At 33.7% G+C, this 26,400-nt stretch overlaps 1 protein-coding gene across 9 annotated transcripts in view; it reads left to right on the forward strand.

The window, feature by feature from the left end:
* LOC122567131 (diacylglycerol kinase theta) overlaps positions 1-24,702 on the forward strand; it is a 42,565-nt gene extending 17,863 nt beyond the window's left edge. For 2 of the 9 annotated variants that reach the window (XM_043725359.1, XM_043725362.1), the window contains exons 6-18: positions 4,368-4,511; positions 10,260-10,391; positions 10,462-10,596; positions 13,032-13,149; positions 13,240-13,427; positions 13,700-13,912; positions 13,992-14,126; positions 14,426-14,600; positions 14,998-15,317; positions 15,623-15,911; positions 16,182-16,341; positions 16,766-16,873; positions 20,952-24,702. In XM_043725359.1, the coding sequence (XP_043581294.1) occupies positions 4,368-4,511; positions 10,260-10,391; positions 10,462-10,596; positions 13,032-13,149; positions 13,240-13,427; positions 13,700-13,912; positions 13,992-14,126; positions 14,426-14,600; positions 14,998-15,317; positions 15,623-15,911; positions 16,182-16,341; positions 16,766-16,873; positions 20,952-21,065 (2,231 nt within the window). In that variant the 3' untranslated portion in view covers positions 21,066-24,702. Of the gene's footprint in view, positions 1-4,367; positions 4,512-10,259; positions 10,392-10,461; positions 10,597-13,031; positions 13,150-13,239; positions 13,428-13,699; positions 13,913-13,991; positions 14,127-14,425; positions 14,601-14,997; positions 15,318-15,622; positions 15,912-16,181; positions 16,342-16,765; positions 16,874-17,823 lie in introns of all 9 variants that reach the window. The other 7 variants (XM_043725364.1, XM_043725366.1, XM_043725363.1 and 4 more) reach the window with 5 other exon arrangements.
* The last annotated feature ends 1,698 nt before the right edge of the window (positions 24,703-26,400 follow it).

Here is a 26,400-nt window from a genome sequence, read left to right on the forward strand (position 1 = left end):
ATCGATCTTCACGATACATCGAGCACACGTTTTATCGAGTTCCTATAAAATGTCACAGTGTCAATACTTGATGCACCATTTAAGGAAAAAGAACACTGTCATGCAAAGATCACATTGTACTCATCGTTAGTACATAATAATTCCGATATTCATAGCAACGATACATTTTAACCAGGTAGCCTACTACTACGTTTAGATAGAATAGCCACGTTCTACATGTTTCTTCGTGTGCAAAATAGAATTTTCTTTTCTCACACTGTCGTATTCGCTATGTCTTTTGTATTTCGTTCGAACGGTAATTTATACGTATATATATACACGAGTTTTATATATAAGATATAGGTATACAAGATTATATATATATATATACGAGGATTAAATGAAAAATAATGCCTACGATTTTATAATTTATTAATAATTGTCAGTATATATCGAATTTTATGTGTATATGTATACATTGTATTTAGTAGGGATATTAAGAAACAAATATGTTTATTAAGACAATTAACAATTAACAATTGTACGATAAAATTATGTAATTATAGTTTGTATGTTTATTATTATAGTTCGAAATAGAGTAGATACACCGAATATAGATTATTTCGAATGAAAAAATAGTCGAAACTATCGAAATTTTTGTTATTTTCTCTTTAAAGAAACGACTTTTATTGTCTCTTATTAAACAAGTGCGTTCGTAGGTTTATATAATTTATATAATTCAATTTTAATTAGTCGTTTTTTAAAAATATTTATGTGTATTGGCGAGACAAATAAATAAGTAATACTGGCATTTACTGGAAAATATTAACGGGACAGATTGCGTAGGTTTTTTGCTCTTTCTTTACCCAACGTGTTACTTAATAACGAGATTACTCGTTTCAGCAACATGATCAAACATGATCGATGTAACACGATCAAATATAAGAAATTGATCTTCGACATTTCATTCTATCCTTCGCATGGCTCAGAATTGGTTCCACGCACATATTTTCTGACTGTGCTCGAAATTGAAGGACGCAGTTTAAATTCGAAGAATTGTCCACGAAATTATTTCATTTTTTTACCGTGACTTTTTAAAATGTCTTTATGCGATGAAAGGAAGCGATCATAGGAAATTCAGCTATTGTAGAAGAGTATGAACGAACGAAACAATAATTATCTTTCATTCAAACGTTAAGGATTAGTATATTCCTCACGAAATTATAAAATCGAACACATTACTTTCCATTCAATCCATTCGTGTACGCATATTTATAAATATACAGATCTATAGAAGCAGATTTATTTTAATTCGGCAAACCTATATCGTGAAATTTCCAAGAATTTATTCGTGCGTATGTTATCCCATAAATTGTATACGATAATGTTTATTATCTTATATAGTAAAACATTAACGACGAAGAAGAAACGAAAGAAATTAGGAGGGGCAATATAAGATAATTTTCATTATTTGTATTGTTATAACCTATATTAAATATATATCTATATGTATGATGTACCATCGACTTTTAGACATAAATATCTTTTGCATGGTATTTAGCATTTGCTCATTGGTTCGCGTGTATAAAAGTACATACATATATATACTACTTTCTCGAATTTTATGATATATATATATATATATATGTATCTATTTGTGTGTGTGTATATATATATATATATATTATAATATACATATACGTATTTTCCTTCAGAGCATGCGATGTACGATCCGTTGGATAAGAAAAATAATCCCACTCGTGTTTTTTAACTCTCGAACACGTTTCTGTCACGTTCAGTCTGTGGTACAAAAGGCTATCTTGTGTCTTATTTATTTTTCCCACTCTTTACTCGAGTATTTTTACGAGAAAGTCCGTTATCCAACTTCCTACCAGATTATTACTGTTTCTCTCTAGTAATCATTATACGTATATACGTGTCTTTTGTAACTATTTACCACAGCCGTCTTCCAGTTTCTCGCACTCTCAGCTTTCCACGCATCGATCGGGAAAAAAGATTCGCGAAATTGGAAATATCAGCCACGATTGGCTAGCTCGCTGTGGTTATTCAGAGCAAACATTTTCGCGAAATTCACCGGCTCTTGGCCGTATTCCGATCGCTACGCGTGATATCGAACGCGTGAGAAAAGACACGAAATGGTTTTGTGGGATGCTAACATCGAAATTTCTGATTATCGAGCAAATTCAGAAAACACCAGTAACACAAATGTTATAGGTTACATTACGTATATATCAAATATTCGCTGTGTATATTGGCTTGTGAAACGTTATTAAAATCACTATTGGAACTCTATAAAAAGATACTTTCGAAAATGTATTCTTATTCGAAGAATATATACGCACGGTAGAAGTTATACTTCGGCAACAAATAGTTTATTTTAAGGATCGACAGAGCAGGTAATCGTCTTTGTCAGGATAAGTAATTTTTATTATTACGTGTTAACGAAGATTATGATGAGAGACAAATATTTTTCAAGCATTTTTATGTTTTACAAAGAACGTATCAAGTGTCTTATACCACAGTGGCAAACTCGTAGAAATATTATCTATATTTAGGCCAAGACGTTAACATTACTTATATGTAAGTATTAAAATACCGAAAGCTCGTTAAACATGTTGTTATATACTTCGCTTATATATTACCAATACATACATTACAATTTACAGTACATTCGATTCAACGCGTTTCTTACCGTAATATTTGTTAAAAAACGATTTTCAATGTTGAATTTTTCCAATACAAGTTTTGCGATCAGAGTATCTAGTTTGCATATATTTGCAAACATTATAGCTTCTGTGGCTGTTGCTGTTATTAATCGCTATTCTCAGTGTGCTTTCAATAGGCGTAATGACATTTACGATTATTATATCGATTCACGTGGCTTTACAAATACAGTTACACGGGTTGCCAATATCGTTGCTAGACACTTAGGAAAATCAAAACTGTGATTCTAAAATCGTATAAAGTCAGTTTCAGATTTACTTAAGAACGAGGAGATACATGTTAATACTTCATTTATAGTATATACGAGATAAATGTTTAAGTCGTTAATGTATGATAGTTTTATTAAAGTTTAAATTAGAAATATAAATTAAGGATTTGCGTTAAAGGTGTTATTAAATGCAGAGCTAAAACTTTTTATTTTTATCGGTTAATTTAGTTTTTTTATGCTTTTTTTTCTTTAGAAAAATATTTGTGATGAGTATTGTGTGTATAAAATAGCGATGAAGTAGTAAATAATGGCGATTAAAGTAAAACTTGTGGTGCTGTGTACCGCACCACGCTGAGTGTTTGCGATTTAAACGTTGGCACGTTGATTTCACGTTTGTCGATGATTTAATTAAAAGCGAATTAAAAGCAAGAAACACGTAATAAGTACTGGTAAAAAATTTCCTCGTATCTTTATGACTAAATTTACGATCCATCGATGAAAATTCCGAGTACAATCAAAATTTTTGTTCCTGATTATAATACTTATAAAATATACGTACATATATCTGAAGAAGATTAATACGTTCAACTATAATCGAATATTTTTATTGTCTACAGAAAATCGTCTTTGACTCGAGGAATTTAGGATTAATCTTGAATCAAAAACTTCATACATACGCGTGTAATATTTCTATATAAGAAACAATTGAGAAATTAACGTTTATAAATAAGAAGATTCTAGGAAGATTATTATTCTTTCGAGTTGTATTCTTTAAGAAGTAAGAGTACTTCTACCAATAGAAAAATTATTGAAATCACATTAAACAATTCTATCAGAACTTTCTTACTGTATACCGTACACTATATTATAAATCGTAACGAATACCAGCACTTTCTTGCTCGATAATTTACAAACTCGTAACATCAGTGAATCGACAAGTTACGGATAGTGGATTGAAGATTTCTGTTGCGCGAAAAGAATTTTTACAATTTTATAACTATGTGTCAGATACGGCGATCGACTTTACAGTTCGTACTATGTAATTTTCAGATTTCACGCGTTCTGCTACCGATCTTACTATTATTCTATAAGAGAAATTATATCGATGATCTGTAACTTGTAAAAATGTGCTAATAAGAATGATTAGCCCATGCGTCCAAATCCACGAAGAAAGAACGACGACGCAAGAGAGAATAACAATATTCCTGAAATTGTTATAACCAACCATCTTACAAATAATAATTGATCACGTTTTAATCTGGCGGTAAACGCGGAATATTGCGCACGATTAAATCGCAGTCACCCGGCGTTTATGTGTCTTTTTCTATATCTGAGGTCAGAAGGGAAAAAGGGAAAGAAATTGTGTAGAGATCAGAGACTTGTATAATGGTAAACGTATAAAAAAACTCGGTCTACCGTTTGCTTCTATTTGAAGATAACATCGGAGAGCAATTCGATTTCGCTGAGAGTGAACAAATTGGGGCTGCAGGCCGCCTAGCCGAAGCTTTGAGGCGCCTTTCACTAGTTTTGCCACGTAGCTGCCATGGAAATTGTCATGCTTCCCCTCCTTATGTTCGAGGTATCTAGAATATTACCATCATCTGACATTCATCTGTGTGAGCATAATCGATGTTGAGATGTTAGCGCGAAACCGGAAACCGGACGGAACGGAACTTGCCGTAGCGATTAATTGTTTCTTTTTTTTTTTCTGTTATACATTCAGCTTATTTTCCTCTTAATCGTACTCTTCTCCTCTTTCTATTCTATCTCTTCCTTCTTTTCTTCTCTTTTCTCTCGCTCACGCGCTTTCTAACATTTTCTCCTTTGCCTCAAACTCTGTCGCTTATTTTCTTATTCTCATTGTTTCTTTCTTTCGCTGGATCTTCAACGATGGAAGAAAATCGTGTATTCACGATGAAGTGTCTGTTTCTTTATTTCACCCTTTCGGTACTAGCAGAGGTTTGATATATTGGTAGGTAAGCGTGGATGTGATTTCTGTTTCATTCACGCAACTATAAGATGTTATTTCAGCTGAATAATCCGATATTCTACGAAAATAGTGCGGAAAACGTATAAGTTACATATCGAGCGCGTATTTGAGCCGGGTCTATGTTCGGATCTAGTGGAATTGGAATATAATATGACGTAAGAAGATTTTGACGCATTTGTAAGAAGTTTCATTTTTGAATATGTCATAGTTTCGCATCTGATTTCGAATGAAATTAAAACATACGTGATATTACGCGAGTTCTGTGAGAAACAGTGTTTATAGCAAACGTTTTGTAATGTTTCGATGAAAGCTTCTGTATTGATCCTAGGCATTCTCGATAAGAGAAGCTGTATGTTTAACATTATGCAATTTGACATTTTTGTTTTAAAAAAGCGAACGCTCTTTACGTTGTAACAATTTCGACGCTTTGCATCTTGGGTTGGTTCTGACCTTTCTGCTTGTTAACGTGTCGATAGTTCGAGAGTCGCTTTAAACCTTTAGTTCACGCGATCCGAACTTTTTCAAGGTCCGCTTCAATCAAATTTTAGTGATAAACAATGTCAACGTATTAATAATCAGACGAAATCTCCCTTTTGTGCATTTTAATATTCAGGAGAATCATAAAGGTTCTATTGAAATTCTTTTCTGAATCCTGTGATCCCCGTTTGCTCTTCAATTTCTTGCGAATATCACTGATAGCAGGAACATTATCTGTGAAACTTACGGACACGTAGCGATAACTATCGCAATGATTCTCATTTTAAATTTATTCGAATCTTAACGACACTATAGTTAGAAATTGAAAGTTAATTTACTTTTACGTAATGACCAAATGAATATGCGGAGTAAGTTTTTAAAAGTATCAAGAGTAGTAAGTATGGCGTTTGTCATTTCTACGTAATTACGACAGAATCGTTTCAAAAAGAATGATTGCATCAATGTCAGAAATTGAAACTTAAGTCATTTGAATTTAATAATCAGACGAATAAAGAGTGTAGATATTCATAGTTCACAAGAGAAAATCAGTAGCATTATGTTAAATAATTACGAAAGAATATTATTTTCTGGTAGTTTTTAATAATGCAGTACCGAAAGGGTTGACAATTTGGTTTTATTTTACGATAAAAGAAGATATCTGGAAATGCTGCTTTTTAAATCAATAATTTTATCTTGTTTAAGGTATTTATTCGAAGCACTGCAATTAACGCGCTTGCTTTGATTGTATGAACTTTTTGTGTTTAAGATGGCGTAAGTTTTATACATTACTGTAAAATATTAATTATAAATCGTAAGCTATATAACTACACGTATGCATTTAACGTATTAAAAAATTTTAACAATATTCCCTGATTATAAGCAAAAACACGTAACTTCAAATTACATATAAAAAGCATGTATGATAATATATCATCGATTAAACGTTAATTAAAACGACGGTATTAAACTGATGACATCTTTCTTATTGGAACACTCACAAAGCATGTAGTATAATAATACTACAAACATTATGAAAACCACGTTTTATTCCACATACTTAATATCAAAGTTTTATTGTCGTTTATGACGACGTTAAAGTGTTATTTTATTATCACGTGTATTACAAATCTTATGGTTTCACGTCATTGCAAAAACAAAAAATTTGAAAAGACGCCACAGATGGGTATTATTGTTTAAAATATTTAAGAAACAATACAAATTATCGTTGCATGATATAATAAAATATCTCGTTCCCGAGCATTGCAAAAACTAGTGTGGAAAATTAAAGATGTTTCCATTTTAGTTATTTATTAATTCAATAACTTTTTCATTTGAATCTAATAATTTTTTAATTCAAATTTGATAACTTAATAATTTTTAATTCATCAAGATGTCTTCTTTAAGATTCTTATGTGTAATGTCATGCATATGTTTATATAAAGCTACATGATTCAATATTTTTCTAAATTCAGTATATTGAACTAATGCATTTTTCTTGTTTTTGGCGTGCATATTTTAGGAATACATTATCGTTTTACTAAGACCTTGATCTGTATCGAATATGCATATACTGCTGCATGATCAATACGATAAGATCGTTGAACAAACATTTAAAAAATTAGAAATCGACTTATACAAAGATATTTCAATATGTTTTTATAAATTTAGCACAGTTTATTATTTGGATGGATATTAATTCTATCAAATTTAATTCCATTTTACGGATCAATGCACGATAAAATTAGCTAACACAAATTTAACTCCACCCTTCTGTGGCATAATTTCGTCTAAAGCCGAATTAATTAATACTAATACTATCCGGCATCTAATTAACGAAACAATAACTATTGTTATAAAAAAGCAAATAATGATCAGTCTAACGAAATATATCTCAAAGATTTTTCACACGAATTAACTTCATAATCTTCATAAGTACATTACCAACTTGTTTCAAAAAGTATAATGAATATTTTTGTTATTGTAATAATGAAACAAACTTAATCATGCCATGTTATCCCTCTGCTCACAACTACCAAAACAATTATTATTTTTAAAAGAAGCAGATAATTAATGCAACTAAAATACCCTTCAAAGATTTTCTATACAAACTAACTTCCTTAATAAACATGTTATCAACGTTTCAAAATATAAGGAAGATTATCATATTAAACGAAATAAACTCAATTCACGTTATTTATTTTATCTCTACCTACACCTAACAAGACAATTATCATTTTAAAAACAGTAAATAATAATTAATCTAATAAGAAATCCTTCAAAAGCTTGTTTATGTGAATTAATTTGCTTAATTAATCGTAAAACGCGTAAAATCCCGTGTTACAACTACTACACGCTACTAATATTTTTTCATGACGCGTATTAACCGAGCGATTTACATTTCAACGGGCGTAGGATGCAATCGAACGATTGCAAAAAAAAAGAAAAAAGAAAAGAAAAAAAAAGTCGTATCTCACGTCACGTTGATCTCTATGAATGTTTGTTATTTCGTTCTCTTTAACATTTACGTTTCTAGCATGTGTGTATGTGTTGCTTCTCGGTGCATGTACTGTCACACACACACACACACACACTCAGCCCTCTGGATGCTATGACGAGTACCCGTGACGCTTGTCACAACACTATGCAGTGCAAATGAAGTTGCAAGAATGCTACTGTGAATAAATCTTCCTATCATGTGTGTTCTGCAAACCCATCGTGCCCGATGGTAAGAGGTGTCACTTATTATTCTTCGAACTTTCTTTGAAAGAAAATGTGAAAGTACCAACATTTTTGCATTGTAGCGCAGTATATGTAACACCTTAGTTCGTTCCTTTTCTATCCGCCTTCGTTCCTTTTTCTTGCCTTAATACATCTCACATGAGTATGATCATTGCAGTAATTATCGCACAGAGACAATGCACCTTGTAGAACGTCTGAAATATTTAGTGCATAATAATATCGTATTCGTTCTCTTATCTCGACTCGAGTGGAATTATGCCGATTTAAACGTGTCGAACGCGTTAATTATAACCATCGATACTTTTATTTATTTATTGCCCGTACGATTCATAGTGTCGATTCATTTCAAGAATTATCCATACGATATCAATGGAACATTGAACGATATCAATATTATTCGATGACTGATCCGCAAGCTTGTTTATTCCGTAATCAAAATTCATTAAAGAAGCGAGAAGGAATAGAAATACCACATTTCTATGTCTCAAGCGAGACACGGACTCGCTTTACGTTTCTTCCTTATTTATTACTTTCATAAAATAAACGAAACAGACTTTTACGACTGTTTCGTCTAAGATACATAAAATAGCCTGGAGACAAAATTATGCACTAAAGTTTCAGAATATCTCACATCGTAAGCTTCACTGATATTACGTAATCCAAGCCACCATGTGTCGATATCAAATTGATTCAGTTCCGTATACTAGCGCTTCAATAATACCAATCTGTAGTACCTTTGGTACAAACGTCCAAATCGGATGACACGTTTGATCCGCTGTACTTCCGTATGATTCCCGTAAAAGAACTTTGAACCCGGAAAGTGTCATAGCTACTTTCTATAGATGCTTTCTTACCATACACCATTAATGTTATCTGAGTAATGATTGCCAAGCGTATAAATATATTTATATATATATATATCTATATATATACGTATATATGTATATATATATATATACATATATTGCATCTTTTAATGGTAGTTGAAAAAAAAACAATAAACGATACGATGCATTTATCTTACACCTAAGTACAGTAGTGTTTGCTTAAATTACAATAAGTCGAGAATTTATATCGTAACTCTCGGCACACAGGTATAGTGATTTCATTCTGGAAAAACTCTTGAATCTGTTGACGAAGAAAAGGAAATAAATCCAGCGAGAACAGGGGAGAAGGATATGACGATAGATCATTCCATAAGTAATATGGTCATTTGTACAATTTTACAACGTAAAAATTATATCGTATTCATTGGCGAATAATGTGTTATCTGAAATTGTTAATAACAAATACTAAGAATTTGATAGTATAACTAGCCGAATAATGACAGATAGCTACTGTTCGATTTTAGAAATTCAGAATGTAAGACAAAAGACGAAATTACTTATGGAGAGACCTTTTCTTGCACGATAATTTACCAATGCTAATTCGATACTAATAAATCGACAAGTTGAAAGCTTTCAATTCTAGACTTCTTTTTTATAATTTCATAATTCCTTTGTCAGATACGGTAATTATAATGAGTAATTTCTTATCCGTAATCTTTGCTAGTAATTTACTAAATAATACAATTTACTATTAAATTTGCCACTGTCAAGCACAAGAGTATTTATTAATATTAGTAACTCGTAACCTGTGACTTGTATAAAATTATTAACAATATCAGTTCGATCGTGCAAGAGTCCCCTGATATATTTCTCCCTTACTCTCGCTGTAATTAATTCGTTCCTCGTTGATAAGTTCACGCTACGATTGCAGCAATGCGTTCTTCGACGAACCGTCCTTCTTACTAACAAAAGATCTGAAGAACGACGTAGCAATTGTCGTAAGTATCTTTGTATGTGTTTCTTGCGACGTATTCGTGTAAACGTTAAATTGATCGGAAAACGCATTCGCTGTAATCGTAGTCTTAAACTACACTGGCAGAGAGTAGAGTATGAGAGAACGAGTTCGAAACACCGAATAGACGTTCGAGTTAACCACCGTAACAATTTTATTGGAATTTAAACGTGCGCTACTGTATCGCGATGTGCTGTACGATGCTATTAAGTTCACCAGCTGATACGTCAGTGAGCCTGACTCGCCTAAGCTACAGGAACGAACATCCGATTTCTTTTACAGCGCGAAGCATATCGGAAGAGTTTAGCAGCGGAGATACAAGGTATCGTGACAATGGCGAATCAACGAGTAGCACGCACAGTCGTGATCCGCGTTCTCCAAAGGAGAAAGAAGATAAAGAAAGAGGTGACGAAGGTATTTCAATACGTTTGATGTGACTGATCCTCCATGGTCAACCTGTTACCGACCTCCCTTATTTCTATAGAGATGGTCAAGGTGTACGACGGCGACAATTCCCTCAGTCGACAGATATTTCGCGTGATCTCGGTGCCCCGGCAAGCTACCACCGAACAGGTCCTGACATCAGCACTTCGTGCATTTCACATTACGAAAGATCCTAGTACGTATGAGATATCTTCTCTTAACCCTCTAGCCGCGACTGATTTTCATATCAGAAAATCATATTCGTTGTAACCGTAGTCTTAAATTACACTGGTGGTGAGTATGAGTTCGAGATGCTGAGTAGAGATAATTACATTTACAACTGTAACAACTTTATTGGAATTTAAACAAACGTGTATCATAACGCCTTGTAGGAATTTTCTGTACAAAAATCGTATAAAGTTATATAGGTTTATCATAAGGATAACAACATGACCTGACGAAATTTGCAGAATAAATAGATATGTTTATTAATGGAACATGTAGATGCGATTTGAGCATCGCCCACGACTGGAAGATTAATCTTTTCGCTTTGGAGTGAATACGTCATAGAGGAACATTCAAAAGTATAAAATATAAAGCTACAAATCGTTAAGGTTTATAAATATCAGAACGACACATGAATCGTTATGTATCTTCTACTTGTTAAATTTATTATACGAGGAGAACTATACTAACTATGTTAACCAATAGGTGAATAACTGTACTCAAAATCCATACGAAACGACTTGTTTTAAAAATTGGAAAGCGACATAGTTGTTGAAGCACATCGAATAAAAATGTTGCCGTGTAAGGTAACATGGAAGACAACGTGCATACGAGCATTGTTTATAATCTTGGATTACATGAAAATATAATATCGTAGCGCTGGACGATTACGTTACGATTTCCTCGTTAGTAAATAGCGAATATTTATGCATTTATGAGAAATTTAAAGGTACAGAAATCTACGGAGTATGTACTAAATAGTATACAAGTATATAGGTATAAAGTATCTAAAACAAGATACTTATTATAATATTTAGTAAGTGAAAGAAATGTCTATATATGTATTTCATTTCTTTAGTAATTTTCATGAAATTATGAATTTGCATGAAGATCAACAGTCTGCTCATTAGTGCAATTAACAGGAGATAATTAATGAGTTAATAAATGAGCTTGTTGAGTCTTCCTTTTTTGGATACAAAACTTGACGAATTAAAAGTGTTTCTTTTATTTTACTCTTTTATGCGATTTCTGTGTCTGAAAATGGAACACTTGTAGTACACTATGCAGTGAGGTGGTAAAAATTAATGAACAGTTTTTACTAATAAAGTTAGAATATGACAAAAAACTATGACAAATGAAAATTCTATGACAATTACGGTTTACCTTTTTTGTATGAGTGTTAGTTTGTTTATTCTCTTTATTAGGGAAAGTTCAGTCATAATTTAACATATATAAAAAGTTAAACAAATTAATTCTATATCACGAATATGAATTAAACTTTGCTCTAGACTATGAGAAATGAGTTTCCTCTAAATTATATTTAAATTTCAATCTGTAATAGAACGAAGTGTTATTATAAAAATGAGATTTCAGAATGAATTGCATCTGCATTGACGTGGCCTACTGTATTTATCTTTGATGTGTTCTTTGGGTTTTTCTATCGATAACAAATTGTTTAACTTTGAGAAACACACAAAATAATGGTTATTGACGTGCCTCGTTTTTTTTTTCAATCTTTTGCCATTGATTTTGTTAAAACGAGAATAAGATTCGGAACAGATTCAGGTCAAAATGATTCGAAGACTGCAGTAGGATTAAAGGAAAGAAAAGAAATAATTGTAAACAAGTTTTGTCGCCAATTTATGTTAATAATTTTCAATTAGGTTTACACGTATATTTGTTATCAGTAATTCTAATCATTTTATTAATGTCATATAACGAATAAATGTGTGACTACCGAACAGATTTTCAAATAAATATTACACTGTCAGAGAGAGTATATTCGTCGAGAGTATATTGATAATGATTAACGCGCTGTGAATTGTTTAGAAAAATTATGTTTTTAGGAACAAATTTGCACGCACATACGTACGTCAATAGCATTTACGTGAACTCAATCTGTCGGATGTATCTATACGCCCACAGTAACAAAACAGTTGACCATTATATTTTACTCCTACGTAAAGATCAAACTGACAACTGCAAACAGAATAGTTTCGTATCAATGGAATTGTTTTTCTGTCATACATTTCATGCTAAATGTTTGTCTCTCCCTCTATCTGCAAACTCAATTAGAGATGGAATCCCGTTAATTCCAAACTGTGAATAGATGAAAAATGATATAATATTTCTATATTCGATTATACTATTGTCCTGAGTGAACAATTAAAGATATTATTTAGATTTCAATTTCATACCACTTGATTATTGTAGCTAAAACAGAAATACATTGCAATTATATTCCAATTATACCTTCTATGATCTAATCTAATTTCTGTATTTCTATCTAATTTTTGTATTTATATTGTTAATAGTAAATATGTATTAATGATAGTACATATTGTATTATAATAGAAACGGCAAGAAGCTTAACAGTACATATTTCTATTTCCTAAAAAAATTCAGCCAACTTTTACCTCACCGACCTGTATGCCATGGATGAGACTGAATTATGCGATCCAACTCCGGTTCTAAACTTGAATCGCAGAGAGGGCAAACGTCCGGCTGTCTTCTTACGGTTCAAGTAAGTTTCGATTTAGAAACTTTGCAACGTGTTCCAGCATAGCCGGTAGAAAATATTAGACGCGATTGAAATATGACTTGACAATTTCAGGGATAGCGAAAGCAGACAGGTGCGCGTCTATCCAGGCAAACTACAGGTGTCAGAGTCGTTCTGTATGGTATCTGTCACAGAAGCAACAACTGTTGCGGACTTAATCGAAGAAGCGCTTCAGAAGTTCGGTTTGCAAAATTTTAAATCGGAAGATTACAGATGCAGCGAGATTCTTCTGGATCGCGGTGGTAAGTCTCAAATTCAATTTGAAATCTTAACTCGCTATATGAAAAATTGCATTCAAAGTAGAGTCGATCAATTGGTAAATATTATCGGCTATGGAACTAGACTCGAGTAGATATAATTATATCTTAAGATATATATGTCTGAAGATATAATTTAATTCTTCGTTCCTTTCCAGAAACGTATTTAGGATTATTTTATTTGGATTGATTCGATACTATTTGATAATTATAATCAGATATAATTCTATACAAAAATTATTATTACGTTTATCTAGTCACTGAAAGAGTTTTGGCTCGTGACGAGAAGCCATGGGAAATCATGAAAAAACTGGGCCGAGATTCGATCAGGCAAATGGAGTTGATGCGATTTTACCTTCAGCTGAAGCAAGATCCCCATGGCCCTAATCTAGCTTTGTTCGTCGGCAATTTGCCACCAAATCTCTCCGAAAGGTGTTACGAAAACATGTTGACCGATTTCTTAGGCAAAGGTAATTTTTTCAATATCTAAACAATGCTTTACGATAATTAATTTCACGTACAACGATCACTTGTTTCGAATATTTTCAGAAAATAAATTCTCCTTTATCGGTCCAATATACTATGAATATGGCTCGATGGTAATCATTTACGAGGACTCGAACAAGGCAGTCACGGCGTTGTATATGTTGAGAGAATCAAAATATGAGGATAAACATCTTTTAGGTATTTTTATTCTATCTAGTTTGATTAATTCATTGGCATGCACAGTCTACCTGCACATTTTACCTTTCTTGGTAAAATGTAGTTTATTAATTCTCATTCTTTCTAATTTTTCGCACTTCACACGTAGGAAAACTCTAAATGAGAATTGCGAACAAAAAACAAAATGTTGAGAAAAAATTTAATAAGATATTCTCTAATATCTAGCCATTAAAATATTAATATGCCAATGAGTTAACATTATACATGTATGTATAAATACTTTTTGTACTATAATCGTCTTAATATTTTTCTTGTTGCAGTCATGCTATTACCAAGTATCGAGCCAAGCATGGTGCCCTCAGGGGTACAGCCTTTACTCGTTTTCGTGAACGTGAAATCTGGCGGTTGCCAGGGACTTCAATTGATCTCCAGCTTCCGAAAACTTTTGAATCCGTATCAGGTGTTTGATCTCGACAATGGAGGTCCACTTCCTGGGTATGCAAAGAACAAACTATACAATTCTAAAAGTGTTTGATAGATCACTTCTGAATTAACAGGTAGATACTCGTAATATCTATCTGAATATATTTACTTAATATTTACCTACAATTTATGTTAAAAATACAATGTCATATCTATTTCGTAATTTATAATATACATTGAATATTATAGAATACTTTGTTGGCAGTTTACCAGATTTTAGAAGTATTATGAAACAAGATATTATGAATGGTCAAAATGTGCAATTGAATGAATTAAAATTGATTTGGAAAGATCTGATAGAATTTAAATCGTTCAATTTAAATTTTCTAGAAATAAAAATAGAGAAGAATATAGTCCTAAGATAGTGTAACCATAGTAATTTAATATAATCATCATCGTTGTATTGCAGTCTCTACGTTTTCCGTCACATAAAGAATTACAAAATCTTGGTTTGTGGTGGTGATGGAACGATAGGATGGGTCCTGCAATGTTTGGATAACGTGGGACAGGATAGTGAATGTTCCTCACCTGCTTGCGCCATCGTTCCCCTAGGAACCGGAAACGATCTCGCGCGTGTCCTGGGCTGGGGTTCCGGTTACACCGGCGACGAAGATCCTTTGAATTTACTCCGAGATGTAATCGACGCGGAGGAATCCTTATTGGATAGATGGACCGTTGTATTTCATACGGAAGACAAGGAAGATAAACAGTTGGCTACCAATACTGGAGGTGAGTAAGATTAAAAATAATTTTCATCGTCAATTAAAGAAATTACGAAGTTGATAGTTTATGTGTCCATTAATAATGAATAAATTTTATTTTTGTACTCATATTTCGTTCAAAAATCTGACATTTGTATAAAACAATTGTATCTGACTAAAGTTAAGTGACGGAGAATTAATAAAGGAAATTAATAAAGATATATTCACGTAAAAATTATAAATTACGAAACATTATAAAAATTATAATACGCTATGAATATGAAGATGTCAAATGAATATGAAATACGAATATTTTATACGTAAATATTACAGGCGCAGGTGCTACTAGCGAAGACAATACACAAATACTTGTGATGAACAACTATTTTGGTATCGGTATCGACGCCGATTTGTGTTTAGACTTTCACAACGCAAGGGAAGAAAATCCGAACAAATTCAAGAGCAGATTGCGTAACAAGGGAGTATACGTGACAATGGGCTTACGGAAAATGGTGAAACGGAAACCGTGCAAAGATTTGCATAAAGAAATTCGATTAGAAGTGGACGGCAGAGTCGTTGAATTACCTCAAGTCGAGGGAATAATTATTCTAAACATTTCAAGGTGATTCATTCATTAATAACTAGATTGCGGATGTTTATGCATATTAGTACCTTTTTTTGGAACACTACCAAGAAGATGAAACCTAAGCAAGGATTTGTTTCACTCGCCATTTGAACGAGCGTTGTACTTTGAACATGTAACATTTGTCACAAATTATGCATAAAAATCCACGATCTAATAATAATTATCTAAGTAGGTTTTTCGCATTTACAACATCACATGTGCAAATAATGTACAATTAAATTTCATTTAAAATCTACTATATTGTAGTTGGGGTTCTGGGGCTAATCCCTGGGGACCAGATACGAAGGAAGATCATTTTTATACACCGAACCACGGAGATGGATTATTGGAGGTAGTTGGAGTTACAGGTGTAATACACCTTGGACAAATTCAATCTGGTCTTCGCACAGCGTTGAGGATAGCGCAGGTGAATTTAAATCCTATTCTTAGCTTTGTTAAGATATTTCGCAATACATAATGCAGCCGTAGATCTAATTGAGACGAAAATTATAAATAAAATCTTCGCTGTATATAACGTCGAATATTTAAGACGATAAAAATACTCAGTGTGTACATATAGCATAATATATGTATGTGCTATGTGTTTCAAAATTTAAATACATTATTTAATATTTCGATTTTAAATCATAATTGACGATGATGACAAAAAGAAATGTATGTAACTAACTTTATGCTTGGAAATTATTCTTTCTTCAAAATTTTCTTCATGGAACTTCCAACAAATAATAGTATTAAGCCTAATGGCAAGCATTAGCGAGTAATTTTTTATTTTATAAATATAATATGATACAGTGATATGATGCAAGAAATTGGTTTTGAATGTTTCATAGGGAGGACATATAAAAATTTATTTGCACTCTGATATACCAGTACAAGTGGACGGAGAACCGTGGGTTCAGAGTCCAGGGAATATTGTAGTTTTGAAATCAGCGCTAAAGGTAATCTTTTTACAGGCACTCGTAATGACCTCATAATTCTATCGAAATACAGAACGGAGCGGATGCAACGCATCCAAGAAATTTTTTAATTTTCCGCTCTTCTTCTATCTCATTTTTAAACGTTACATATTCACGGAAATTGTGTCACATTTGTAAGTATAGTTTGTTTGCTGATTCGCGGAAATCAATTTAATGGGAAACTGAGATACCAATCTATTTTCTGATTTGACATTCATGATTTGACGCCCACGTGCGCGAATAATACCAAGCGTAACCTTTTTAACTGGAGTATAAAACTATGAATTATTTATTATTTCTTCGGATACAAAGCCCGTAACATTTTCCTAAAGATCAAAACTGTAGCCTGGATTTCATCCACTCGTCCCGAAACATTGAACTTTATTGACATTTCAAATTCAGACGTGCAATCTATAGAGCGTTCCCGTTACTCGATGAAACTCGGGTTATCTAGATTTCATTGCTTGGCATTTCAAATTATCAAGCTGTTCGAATTGACAAATTCCGAGTGATAAATTATACATTCAGTTTTTATGAATTTACAATTTTACGTCAGATAAGATAATCAGCTAACTTGTAATTCATCAAATTTACGTGACTTCATTTATTTTACTACCAATTTAATTACTATTGTTAATTTACGGTCTCTAAAAATTTGGCTAATCTTCATATTACTTCAAACTTACAAGAGAACTCTGATAGCCCATGAAATTTCGATAGAACGATGGGGCCTATCTATCTATTTGTCGCACGTTGACTCTCTGCAGGATCTTGCATCTTTACCTGCACTATCTGCTAGATCTAACTTGCCATGACGCTCTACGCAGACACCATAAGAGCGTGATCCAACCGCTGGTGTCCGGCAGCGCATGCATTCCCACCCCTAATCGCACACAAAAACTAATGTCTCCTTGTTCCTTTGTTCGCTCCAGGCTACCATGTTGAAGAAAAATAAGATCAAGCGTCGGAATACCGAACCTTCGATTCCACCCGCTAATGGGGTGGGGAGCAAGAGCACGGACGAGTGTAGCAACAAAAGCTAGAACGCAGTTTCTGCGGTCTATGTCGATCGATTAGACACGAAATTTTCAATTAGTGCTCCGCCTAGGCTCCACCTCGTATCGTGTACTATTGCTGCATACGATACAGGGGAGTTTCGGTGCGATCATTACGATAAAACACAAACACACACGTACATGTACTTCCTGTGTAGTAAAACTCCATTCGATGTTTCCGCCGCATGTAGCTCTCTGTGCCAGTATCGTCGATGTGTGTGGATGGACGATAAATTTTTGGACAGCGTCAAGGTCTCCTGACTCTCCAGATTACATTTCCAAGGTCATCTGGTTTCATATAGAACCAGAATGTCGTGGCTTTCTGTTTGGTTTTTAAGAAAGTTAGGATCAAGGTTTCGTGGCTTCCAAGAGATCTTCTTTCCGATCGAAAAACCGGTTACCAGAAAAATTGAAACGCAATTTATTTCCGTAGCATTGACCGCATCGTTGGTTGTATTATCAGAATCGTCGCAATAACGAATTCATAAATTGTTAGAGAAATTTGATGAATTTGCAAATACATTTTTATCCGGAGGTTTTTGCCATTCCATATTTTGATGCTTTGGTCGTCGATGGTTCTAGCGTTGAATAACGTATTGAGTATCAGGAAGGTTTTAAGATCTTAAGATTCTTCTCTTATCTGTATGATTTTGATAATAGTTTTAAATTTTAATTAAAGTTATTTACTTAACGCATGATGTAATGTCGAATTTGTTGACTCAGCGTTGTCAGATCTTAGCGTCCAAGAATTTATCAATTACGCTCACGCCTAAATGTTCAGCGCAATTCAAGCTTGCCGTAAAACAGTGTTGTGAAAAGTTAAAGGTTCGACAAAATTTTATCAATATTTTAGAAATATTATACGATAAGCAGTGACAATCATCCTGTACTTTGAAGAAAAATGAAAGAAAATATACATATATATTCAGTGTGCAGTTGAAAGCTATATAGAAGTGAGCAGGAAATGATTGCTTGTGAAAAAGAGAAATGAATATACAGAATAAACTTACTTTGTTCGAAGCTTAATTTTCGGAAAACATCGAATTTAGAAATGTGGTACATATATATATATATATACAGTTATGGCTATAAGTATAACTTTCGATCGCATCCTGTATATATTTTAAAAATCTTATAAAACCTGTACATTTTCGCAACACCGTACATAATTTTATTCTTCTCGTTCTTTCAAATGGTGTTTCCCAGCTTCAGTAATGAAGGCTCGAAGGATCTTACACATTTTTTTAAAAGAGTATGATTTATTTTATCGAACCATCATTTTTAAGTAATATGTGAAACATATTGAAGTACAAAAAGAATTTCATTATCAAAATCTCCAGCTTATTTTAATATACAGGGTGTTTTTTTCAAATGATATTTTTCTAAAACACGCAATACATGCATTTACACGTGCTTTCCTCATCTTTCATACGCTAAATGTTGCAAATTTACATCTTTATCTTTACTATCTACTTTTTATCTCTAATCTAATCGTTTTTACACACAAGTACCTCAATACTTCTTTATAATAAAATTATCAATTGCATAAAAAGGTACAATATATGCTTCAGCGAAAGAAAGAAGAGAATTGAAGATTACCTTCAATCTTTAAAACACCATTTCCGATGCAAACACACGATACACCTTCTGAAGTCAGTTTGTCTTTTTTTAATACAATTTTATTTTCAACCTCCTACGTTCTAAAATTATCGCTTAGCTCAGTTTTATGAGACAGCCTGTATATACGTATTTTGCTTACATTTTTGCTTATCCAAAATTTATCCATAATTCCTTTCCATAATCTCCAAGCGGATATTAAGGCAGATAATGTGCTAAACGATACTAATCGTGTCGTTAATCAATCGTTTAAAACTCCAACATTTGAACGTTGATCCTTCGAGCGTCGATTAATTTTTCTACTTTTACAATAGAACTCTATTTATCTGAACTCCGTTTATTGAAATGAAATTTCAATTAATTGACTACGGAAGGAAATCATTTGCGCAATTACTTCAACTCGCACAAATTGAACTAATGTTATTTGTAAAATTGCACAAATTACAAGTTACGCGAGTTATCGGTACTAATAAATTCTACACGAATACTCGATATATAATTGTAAAACCATGCGATAAAAATTGTTAATTCGCTAATATCGTCAGTCAGCAAATAATTTTGCTAGAGAATTCCTTTTATCTGAACGAGAAATTCTACCGGTCCGAAAGTATTGGAACACCTACTATATATATTCATTACAGAACTCTACCAAATTTCACGTCATCTGCTTTCCTAATCAATCGATTAATATATTTTACGACAGGTAATTAATTAATTTTACATATGATTCGAATAAAGTAACTGAAAACTAAAAGCAATGAAAAGTATTCAGTTCGTACTAAGTTCGTCAATGGGTGTCCCAATACTTCAGTCTTTTTTTTATTATTATTATTTAATTTTTACATTACAATTTGTTCACCTGGACATTCGGTAAATTATACTTCAGTGGTTACAAAAAGTACCGACGTACGTCCTTATCTTCCAATGACGCGTATTTTATCAAGTTCTATGTATTTCATTTGCATAGCGTGCAATTTTTTCAGTCATACGAACGTATTATTAAACGATAGAAAATTAAATAACACTTGGATCTAATCGACCAGCGTGTAAATTCTCTAATAAGTACAACGATGTGCGAGTTCTTTTCGTGCGCGCCGTTGTGCTCGGTATTGAAATAAAGCGAAAAGAAAAGCAGAATAAAAAAAATCACCAATCTCTGTTATACGAACTAAAAAATTAATTTTTACCATTGCCGGTTCAGATAAATAGAAATCTACCGGACTACTTGTTTCACTGGCATCCTTATCTCTCAGTGTTTTGGCCCGCGGAATGTTCTAGCTGTGTTTAACCGAACATGTCGTTTCACTTTGGTCACTTGGCATTGACATATTACAATCTCTATATCTGTTCCTTTGTGCGCGCCCCCTTGTGATCCTGTCCCTTCCTAGGCCACGATGCTGAAGAAGACCAAGGGTAAAATGAAACGGCGTAACACAGAGTCCAGCATGCAGCTGGCACTTCAGGCCACGTCCTCGAACGATACGGAGTCTGAAATCTTCTGAGTGAGCGAATGTTGTCCCTCGTACAACCAGAACGAGGATGCCACGCCACGAGTACCACGTATTTGCACACGCAAGCGGCACGGTTTTGACACAACACGCAACAAACGAAATCGGCCTCGAAATTCGTCTGTCTGACCACGGTCACGCGCTGTACGAACTTATACGTAAGCACAAACAGAAACAGCAGCAACACGTATATACCACATACGCGAGACATAGCACACATACACAGAACAGAATCTACACACGTACGTGAATACAATTGTCTTTGATCACAAAAGAAAAAAAAAAAGACGCAAGTAGAACCGCTCCAGGAATAAAAGCAAAAAAGAAAAAAAAAACAAAAAAAGAAAATATGCCAGGATAAATCACGACGCGCTACAAACTGAAGCTGTGACTGTTAAGAACAGAGAAGAAAGGAAGGAGAAGAAGAAGAAGAGGAAGAACGAGAACAAAAATGCTCGTCCAATGGACAACTTCATTATAAACTCAAGTAATCTTTAATGTCCCTTTCCGATTTGCTAGGATGAAATAACTAGATCTCATTTTTAAATGTTAATAATCATTATATAGCATTGTACGTAGCTTTGATCGATATTTTTTTAGTAAAGAAAAAAGCGAGAAAACAAACCAGAGACGAGGGTGAAGAGAAGAGAGCGAGCGCGAAAGACGAGAGTGAGAGAAAAACGTGTCGTGTGTATGTAAAAGAAGAGAGCGTGAGAGAGAGAGAGAGAGAGAGAAAGAGAGCGAGAGGATGAGTGAAAAAGCGAGCGAATCAAATAAAAAAAAAAAAAGAATGAAAGGAGTTATACGCGATAGAATAGTAAAAAAAAAATCACGAGATAAAGTTACCAAAGAAAAGCAACAGTATTGAACGAAGTTTCTCCCCTGTTTATTCGCTTGACAGCCATACATTGCGCATTTACGTTGTATAGTTGGTTATTTAGTCCCGAAAAACGATCAAAGGAAGTGAACTGTAAACTGTACATGACATTTCGTATGGTATTTTACTAAGTCACAGTAAGTATCATGATACGAAACCCGTAATCACGAATATCGAATAAATACAAAATCAGTTGTTATTAATATAATATATATATATATATTAAAAAATATAAATATATATATATACATAAAATATTTATGATTAAAAATATTAATATATTTACAAAAGAGTAATGTATTAGTATTACGATTTTAAGTTGTGATAACTGTTGTGCGTCTGGCTGCTGGGCAGTCTGGAATTTATAAGAAAGAAAAAAAAAAAGAAACAAATACCAGTGGCAGTCAGTCACACATTTCATAGAATACGAGATAATAAAACAAAACAAAGAAAAAAAAGAAACGAACAAAGAGGAACGAAAACGTGGAAACAAGAGAAATCTTATTGGAGAAGGGAAAGGGTTAAGATGTAACGCGTTTGGTAGACGTTAAAACGGCGGTGGAACGTTTTTGCCAACTCGTCTCGACTGTAACCGAGAGCACGACGATTTCATACGATTTTCCGAACAATTCGTCGATGCTGAAAGAGATGTTCGAAGGCGACTTGGCAATGGCGTTCCCCATTTTCTGGCTCTGGTAAAAAGCTCTTTTCAAGAAGAAAGAATTTTTGCCGCAGCCACCGGTATGCAACACATTCCACTGATAACGTGGTTCGAGAGCAAAGATGGACACACATGTACATTTCTAAACTATGCCAAAAGGAATTTCTAACGTGTTAACACTTTCAACGCTGTTTGGATCACCTCTCGATACGCAGGCCCGGTTCTGGTTGGAGGAAAAGCAAGAGAACCAAAAAAGAAATTGCACAAGGAGAAGATTGGTGAAACGTCTACAGAAACGATTCGTATACGCAAAAAGGAAAAAGGAAGACAGTGGATTTCGAAGAGCGGCTGTTCGATTGGCTGTAGGGAGTGAACTAACGCATCGTCGCGGTCGTATATAACGTCGTGGATCGTGTTCATATTGGACTTTTCATTGGCATCAATTCGATTAAGAGACAATTCTGGTGCCAAACAGTTGTATATAATACTGTAAATGTAGGACTAAAAACGAGAGAAAGGAGAAAAGAAGCGAAACAAACAAATCGTTATTCCGAGCGTCGGAGAATGCCGTTCGTTACATGCCGGACATTTAAGGAATAGAAGAAACGATCGTCCCTGTTAGGAATATTAATACTAAGGGAATGGTTTTGGGGGGAGGGGGAGGGAAGAAAATAAGCGAAATGAGAGAATAAAGATAGAAAGGAAGGGAGAATAAAACGTGTCGCGTGCGTTTCGATCGATCGAAACATAAGCAATTCGATCAATTCGATAATTCGTTTCGCGCGCGAACCGTCGCGTCAAAAGTACGGAAAACGTGTCAAATGGTAATAGAAGATGTGCGCGAGGTCTTTTAATTTTGCGTTTTTCGAGACGAGACGCTTGTAGAAATACGCTCCTGCATCTCTTATAGCTACTTTGTAGGTCTTCTCAATCATGAGGTATCCGATCGCGCGGAGAAAAAGAAAAATGAAGAAACATTTCGCCAGAGCAAATGCAAAATTTTCTTTCAACCGGGAGACCGGTCATTGCCGGATGAGACTATGGTCTCCCATCTGTACGAAATGAATCCCGACAACCTGCCAATGATGCATGGGCTTAGTCGGTCATGGTCAACATCCGGCAGGCGAGAGCATGATCGACGTATCGGCGGCAGATTGATATCGCGAATTCGTTTGTTAATCTGACCAAAAAAAAAAGCTCTAGTGTATTCGCTGTTGCTATAAACCAAAAAAAAAAGATGATAGAGGAACCACATTAAGCTATGAACAATCTACGTATAATGAATGTATGTGCTATGGAAAACAAAAAATACGCTAGCTGTTACGACTGAATTCGTTTCCTGTCCTTTCGACACACGTATACACACACACGCACACCGATACACGCGGTTACACACAGAATACACGGATAAATATCACGCGAAAGTATCTTTCACGTACTCGACACAAAATTCGAGTTTAACATATTTTTGTTTTTCATTTTTCCTTTTTCTTTTTTCGTCACCTCTGCGAACTCGCTGCGAATTATAAAAACGAATTATAAGGCGACACACACACGTGACATACTCGCAGGATACGTAAACAGAAACACAGAGCCTTCCTCGGTTTTCACGTTTCCATTGTATTCGTAGATCATAGTGTTCCCGAGAAACGCAGTTCCGTAAAATTATTTTCTATCGATTAGAGCGAAAGAGCGTATTGTAATCATCACGGGATCGGATGTGACACGTTTTAGGGATGATTTCTTTCCCCTATCGAGTAAATATCGCTTTTCGTTTCTTTTTTCTCCATGTCCCAGATCGTACACACGCCTGTATTATCGTTGTAAGCCGAAAGGACACTTGCTGTGTGATCGAATAGAGAAAATTCGTTGTGTAATTACATTTGTCGATGTATCACGCGCACACTGGTGTGGTATACCGAATCGAATTGTTACCGAGTTTAACGAGCTTTCGTTTTCTCCTGATTGTATTGTTTCAGACGTGCGCAAAGCACGCGTTACTGTATCCGCGGTGGGCGAGGTTTTTGTTTCAATCATGTCTTGGCGTGTATTACGGAAAGAGTGGAATATTACATAAATTAATGTACACATTATCTGTGGACTTTTTTTTTCGCTTTTACAAACTCCGTATCCGCTCTCCGTTTCTCTGTGTGATACTTTCACACGAGCGGACGCATACCTCCCCTCTGATCCTTTGTTCCATCTTTATTATCGATTACTGTACGTTGATTGTGCAAGATACAGTGTAATTTTTGGTAACAGAAAGAGGTGACTTTTTTCTTACTTAAAAGAAATTGGAAATATGGAATTCGTTCATTTTAGATTTACAAAGGTTAGTTCTGAAGCAGATGGATGTAGATCTTTGAAAATGCCTCCAACTTGAATACCTTTAAAGTATTGATTGTCATGTTTATCAGTTTATATCTGTGGATTATCTTTTCTAGAATATGTAATTAGCATAATACAACGCCTTTATAAATAGCCGTGGAAATAGGAAAATAAAATCTAGAGTTGTGATCTGTCTTTCTGTTATAGGTAAGATGAACCATTTTAGTAAAAGTAGTATTATTTTACCAATCGATCAAATTGACTTAAAAATCACCCTTGCACGTTGGCATTACAGTTACATGCTATTAAAACTTGTCTCATGGAATAGCTTTGTTAAACAAGAATAATAATAATAGCCAGTGTTGATTAAATACGAATTTAACGATAGTTATATATAGAATATTATCTTCTTTTGAAATGAGCATCTTTTTAGATGTGCACAGTGCTGATTTTAAATTAGAAAATTAGATATGAAAATCTTTCTTTTAACATATTTCATTTTTAAATATTTCATCTTTAACATTTCTAAATCTTTCTTTTATCACTTTCTGATAATATTTCCTAAAGATTATCGGATAAGTTTTTAATTATCTGTAATACATACGGATTAAAGTATTATGTTCGTGATAATTATAGAGAATTACAGAGTATTATATTCGCCACACTGTCTTATTGACATCAAATAATTATTATTTGAATATTTCACGAGTATTATTATGTTTTTTTTTCTTTATTTACTAGTATTTTACAATCAATTCTCGCATTGAGAATTTTAAGTAATATATTACTATGTTACCATCATGTTGTATGGTATACGACAATCGTTCCGCTGTTTAATCATAAAATTCCCGAAAATTTCCTTGTATTCTATCGTTGCACATATGACAACCAGATTTACACGACCCTAAATGGTCAAACAGTACATTGTAGAACGTACAGTGAACATGCTGAACAGACCTGCTGAACCTGTGACGAAAGTTACCGAAATATTCTGTATTAATGTTTTTTCTCCAAGATGCATGAGTAAGTTATTGAAAACGCGTACTTTCTTATAAAGGTAAGGAGTTTCAGACATTCATTCACTTCTAGTTGGACCTAAAATACAATGATACAGGAATATGATGATAATTGAGTTCCTTTACAGAATTAGTATTAACATTAGTAATTTAAAAATATTAATATTAAATATTAATCAATATCGCGCAATACGACATATATCGCCAATAATATATTCCATTTTGTTGAAGAGCTACAGTATTAATATACATACATAGTCCGGAGGAACGAAACAAAAATGAAGATTTTTTTAGCTAATTTTATGACACTCGCTTTCGAAGACAGGAGGATATTTTCTGAATCGGCACATTAGCACTTAGAACAATTTATTTCATAACAACGTCTTATCAATAACTGTGACGTAAAAGTGATTACTTTCGACGAACCGTCAGCTAATCGTAATTGCT

The sequence above is a fragment of the Bombus pyrosoma genome, linkage group LG4 (assembly GCF_014825855.1).
Source record: "Bombus pyrosoma isolate SC7728 linkage group LG4, ASM1482585v1, whole genome shotgun sequence".
Classification (NCBI taxonomy): domain Eukaryota; kingdom Metazoa; phylum Arthropoda; class Insecta; order Hymenoptera; family Apidae; genus Bombus; species Bombus pyrosoma.